The 6000-nt window shown below is 38.2% G+C and overlaps 1 protein-coding gene across 1 annotated transcript in view; it reads right to left on the minus strand.

Moving 5' to 3' along the window:
* epha5 (EPH receptor A5) overlaps window positions 1-6000 on the minus strand; it is a 74897-nt gene that overhangs the window by 40849 nt on the left and 28048 nt on the right. The window contains exon 3 of the mRNA XM_015035640.1: window positions 4627-5347. Coding sequence (XP_014891126.1) covers window positions 4627-5347 — 721 coding nt within the window. The remainder of the gene's footprint in view (window positions 1-4626; window positions 5348-6000) is intronic.

The raw sequence follows: 6000 nt of genomic DNA on the forward strand, positions 1-6000 counted from the left end.
CCGCTGAGACAGTTAGTGATGGCAGCCCCACCGACGTGACCAGATAGAGCTTGACATATGTCACAGTGACATCTGACAGGCAGGCAAACAGCTGAACACCATGGGAGTCCCCGGCAGTGAAACAAAGTGTCGCTGAGGGACGCCCAGCTCCATCCATGAGGCATTTCATGACCACCTCTGAACAAACTGCCTATTTATTAGTGAGATTTTTTTATATTTTAGTCTCAGTAATTATGCTTACTGATACCAACTGTTCTCCACATTTTCAGCAGTAAACCTATAGATTTCCTTACATCCCCCACCATGATGTACTGTCTAGCCCAGACATTACTGCCCACACTATCAAAGTCTCTTTTTTTTTTTCCTCTTTTGTGTCAGAAATTCAGTGCAGCTTGAATTTCAACACCAGAAAGCTGCCAATCCCAGGATTCCTTTGTCCCTTTTTTGTCTTTAAAGTAAAGCATTCAGCCCATTCAGCCCTTATTCTGTCATTCCAACAATTTGGTCAGTCTTTATTTACCGTTTATAACCTGAACCCAGCCGTTTTGCAATCCCTGCACACTCCTTAAAAGCCCTATTCCATTCATCCATTGTGTCATTTATCTCTTTTTACACCGTTTCACTTAGCTAATGTGCCGTTATTCCATCATTCAGCGAATAACTGGGGGCATGGTTTTATTCAGCATTTGCTATGACAGAAATGTGACTTTATTCTAAACATTTAATTTAGGGTTTGCTGTGTGTTTTAGTTGTCGTTTTCAGCCTCAGTGGTAAGCAGTTATACGCAGCACTTTGTGTCAGTCATGGTGGCTGTTTGAATAAAGGTGGTGTTGCATGGTCATTTTACAACCAGCAGGACAAAAACCGTAGCAGAATGTGACTTTTTGAAAACTCTAACGTGCATGAAGTGTTCATTGTGTGCTCATGGTTAAATATACTGCTTTTATTTTTTTTAAAATTGCCTCCATTTTGACATTTTTGGATCTTAGGAAAAAACGTCCAGAGGTGTGACATTGTAAGCAGACTGCACACATAATCTAGGCCAGTTTGCTACTATTGCAATTGTCTTATGAATTTTAATCTTTTCCCCCCCTGTTGAAAATAGATTTTTTTTTTAAACTTACTGTTTTAACGGACAATTGTGCACGAAAATCTATACAGCACTTAGGAAATAATCAAAATAGCCAATTGTTTCATAAGTTGATTGCATAATTAATGTTTGATATTTATTATAATGTCATTAAAATGTGCTTAATAAAGAAAACAAAAAACCCAACTGCAGAAATTAACTTTTACAGAGCATTTTGTGGCTAACTCTCTCCATAAAAATATACTGATTCTTTTACAGACCACTGTATTTCTGCATTTGGATTAGAGTAAGACGATGGCTTTGTTAAAGGAGAAAAAGAGACAGAGCTTGAAAGGAGGGATGAAAAGACGAGTGAAGTGAGAGGCTGTGGCAAGTGTGAAAGACCGAATGGCAGACATGTAGATGGCAGAAACAGAGAAAGTGAGAAAATAATAGATGATAGACTGTCAGTGGCCAAGAAAGTGAGACAAAGACAAGCATACAAAACAGCAGTGAAACAAAAGAGCAAGAAAGACCACTAATGGATAAGTGTTAGAAAACTACAAAATGGCCAAAAAGTGAAAAAAGGGACAAAAACAAAGGACATTAAGAACCACCAAGACGGAAAGAAAAAAATACCAAGTATCAGAAATTTACAGCAGATTCTGTCCAACACAATAGAGTATAACACAAGTGCTAAAAAAAATGTAAATCTTTCACATCTGGCATACGCAAAATTATAATTAATTTTGAAATACAGTCAACAATAAGAATAAGAAGACTAATTGATAGTGGGGGGGAAAAACAGATGTACTATAATAAAGTATGCAGCAGTGTGCCATTTTTAAATTATTTGGTATTGTTTCCTATGTTCTTCACTTAATATTTACTGGAAGTCAATTCTTCTGATGAAAGTTTCAGATAGAGCTGTCTAAATCTAACATTCATATCCTCTTTCATGCTGTGTCCAGCAGCAGATGGGTGCTGCTTGAGAGAATTTGAATGACTGGGCTAATTGTTCACTTGAAAACATGAAGATGACTCCAATAACTATCTGGAAACACACTTACCCTTTCTGTTTCTCTCTTTAATAATTGAAAACGTCCATTAAACATGCAACAGATCTTAAGAACTTATCTCATATCCCTGTTAACACACAGAGTAAAATATATGCATACTGTGGAGTTTATATATCATTTCAGTAACTCAAAAGCTGAGTCAAGACTTCACAGGCCATTTTTCCAGTCCGTTTCTTATTGTTGAATTCTTGAAAAGTTCAACACGTTTCCCCGTTTTCAAAAAAATTGTGAATATTCACAGTTAGTCATTTAATAAGGGTGGTTGTGACACACACTGATGTTTAATAGTTTCTTGTGCCACTTTATAAAATTTAGAAATTATCAATCAGCATGAAGGAATTTTATACTGCAGCTTTGAAAATTAATGCCACTTCCTGCACAATGGCATAATGCTGAAGCTGTCTGAAAGTTGCGTGGAGTGACAACATATCCGATACACAACATATTGGAGATGTTGCCACTAGCAAGAATGACAGGTGTTGCACAGTCACAGTTTTATCCAATGTAAATGTTTAAAATAAACATTACTGAGGCATGCTGCAGATAGGACACCATATGTGATAGAGGCTTTGCGTTGTCATAGCAACTTGTTAATTAAATGGAGAGTGATAGCTTAAATATAACTGAAATCTCATTTACCCTAATGGTCTACACCACTTTCTTGCCACCATGTTGAATTCGGTACCACCGAATTCAACATGTTTCTACACAACACCGACAATCCTTTTTTTTTTTTTTTTTTTTGGGTGGGGGGGAAACTAAAAGGATCCACACATTCTACAGAACCATGAAAACAAAAATGTTTGGATTTATTATTTTCTTCTTTAACTCATCCGTGCCCCTTAAATCTACAGAAAGCCTAAAACGTCTTCCTGGAAGAAAAGGGGGATTTCCACTCCTATAGCTGCAGTGACCCATTTTCATTAAACTACAAGCGTGGAAGTAACTACCAACTCTAGTAAATATAAAGCAAAAAGAATTGTGCATGCTTGTGGGGTTCAATAAAAAGCCCTAAAGTAATACTGTATGGTACAGCCTTATTCTAAATCTCTTCAAGCAGACTTAAGTTCACACAAACTAATCTAGTGGAATGGTGGTAGTCTGGCATACACAATTATTATTATCTATAAACTGTTCCAAGTAGAAAAACTAAAAAATAATAATAATAATAAAAAAAAACTAAATTACAGAGCAGATAGGAAGGAAAATAAAGGAAGAGGGGAGGAGAACATGTAGGAAAAAAGGAGACAGAATACATCATCAATCATGTCTTGAAAATGGTAATTGGTGCTTTACTTTCTACTAGTTAGATAATGTGATGACTTAGAATTGTGTCTAAGAAGGTCTTTCAGCTGGCCAGAATAAGTGTATTTATTTGTACACGTCTCAGTCTTTTTTCATTGTGATTTTCTTTTATGCACATTATGCACAGTTTCGACCTTGGATTGACCAGCTTTGGAGAACGCCTTCAGCATGACGGTCAATGCTTGGGTTAGTTCAGCTTTCCCCTCAAAGAAACATATATATGTTAATCGTGCTTTATAGTGCAACACCAAGGAAATATGAAATCATCCTGATCTTCATTTCCCATAAAAAGCAACATGGAAAATGTTGCCTGATGGAATCTGAGTAAAATGCTGCTACCCATAATGACAAACACCACTTTCATGGCAATTTCTACATTAAAGTAGAAATCAGATAACTTGGAGGGCTAGGAGGGCAATTGATGAGGTATTAATCAAGATATTACTCTTTTTTAAAAGTTGCATTTTGCAGCTAGAGATCCAAAAGCAATCATTTAGGTCATCACATAAAACTGATTCTTCAAAAGCTCACTGCAATTTATGTTTCACACAGCTTTTAGTTGGTGCAAAAAGATTTCTCTGGAATATAAATTTCTCCATGGCATTCAGACCTTCCACGAGTTGCATAAGAAGAGTGACTGCAAATCACAACACTGAGTAATTCGAAGAAAGAGAAGAAGACAACTACAGAGGATGGATAGAGAAAACAAATAACAGCAGCCAGGGAAACCCATGGAAATGGCAGTTAAGGATGGAGCAGGGAATGCTTGGGCACAAGTCAAGGCAGAACAGTGGCTTTATGAGAACAGCAAAGTGCTGCAGGGCTCAAGGGAATGCCCTGCACTAAGCGAAGGAGAAACACAGACACTCTCTCTCACACACACACACACATAAAGTAAGAACACACTTACTAAAAGAACAAGCTGATCTGTGCACACGCTTGAGCACATAGCACTAAAAATAAACATGACAGTGGATATGAAAATAAAACAGGATGGAGACAGCCATGAAAACAAACACTGGAAGGTAGAACAGTGATGGAGAAAAAATAAAAAAAACTAAACTAAAATTTAATGAAAATCTTCAAAAGTGACTCCAACATTTTTAGTTATTTTTTTTAGGATTCACCTATTGAGCAAAATGACAATTTTAGCAATTAACTGACGTATTTTACCTTGACAAGAACCGCTGATTTCCTCAAACCCTGGTTTGCAGACACACTTCCCAATGGGCACCAGCCATTCCCCTTCTGTGCTGCAGTGCATCCGTGGCGGCTCATATAAGGGCACCGAGTTATTGACGCAGCGGCCCACCACCTCAACCAACTGCGACGCCTCCGATGCCGGGATGGTGTCCGGAAATTCTGCCAGGCTCTTCACCAAGAACGGGCAGCGTTTGTAGAAAACCCGCACCGATACCAACGCAATGCAGGCCCCCAAATCCTGAAAGGCCAAATAGAAGCCTTTCCGGGACAAAGGACCTAAATCCCGGACTTCAGTGTTGAGCTTCATGACGCGGTCCCCCAGGTCCAGCTCGGTAAAACTCTCGTCAGCTGCTATGGTGTCAATTTTGATGTATCTGCTCTCTTTCAACACCCTGTCTTCCTCTTCAGTTATGCCAACACCGTCCCTCATCCTGCCGTCCTCCATGTCATCCTCATCGCCATCCGTTTCATAGTAGTACATGTTAAAAGTCTCCTTGCAGGTCCCGACCCCACCAGGCAGGCTGTTGCAGTCTCTTAGCGTAAACTTGAGTTCGATGTACACTCGCTGGGCACCCTCAGTCAGGATCCAGTTGGTGTGGAGCCAGTTGTTCTGGTTCTGCTCCATCACTCGGCAAACTTGGTAGGTATGGATGGGGGCATAGTCTTCGTCTACTTCCCCGATCTCTTCCCACTGAAAGATAAAAACAAAACAAAGCAGAATATTAAGGAAACACATGAAAACTCCTTGAAGTCAACCAAATTTTGACAAGCCGCCCCAAGATTTCCTGATATTTCAGGGTCAGAATTTATAGTTATTTTGGAAGTAAACGTACAGTTGTGACTTTTAAATACACCCAGTCCTAGTACTGTCAGCACCAAGAACAAATAAAAACATTACACAGTCATAGATGTAACATATTTTGTTTCAGTTGTCTGTGAATACATTTGTAACAACAAATGTTACATAATCTCATGCAACTCAGACCCTTCATCTGCACGGATCAAGATTCCCTCACCTCAGGATGGCAAATGCTTGAAGACGCTGACATAAGGAAGCTGGATTTATTTTTCAGCTAATAGTTTTGGAATACTTCAGGGTAAAAAGGAGCTACCATATGTTGCAATCAAACAAGTGCTATATTGATGAATGTTATATTGATATTGTGTCCACTTATACTGCAAATATATTATTTCAAAGTATTGTGAGGTATTTGCTTGTATAATATGGACATTATACACCTTTTAAATAAAATATAAGTGATGATTGTTGGAACTTCACATTTAATCTACATGTACAGTTATAAGTACTAAAAGTGTATATAACTCCACTTCAGAATATATTTG

Source organism: Poecilia latipinna, unplaced genomic scaffold (genome assembly GCF_001443285.1).
Source record: "Poecilia latipinna isolate Pla-1442-1.1 unplaced genomic scaffold, P_latipinna-1.0 Scaffold342, whole genome shotgun sequence".
Classification (NCBI taxonomy): Eukaryota; Metazoa; Chordata; class Actinopteri; order Cyprinodontiformes; family Poeciliidae; genus Poecilia; species Poecilia latipinna.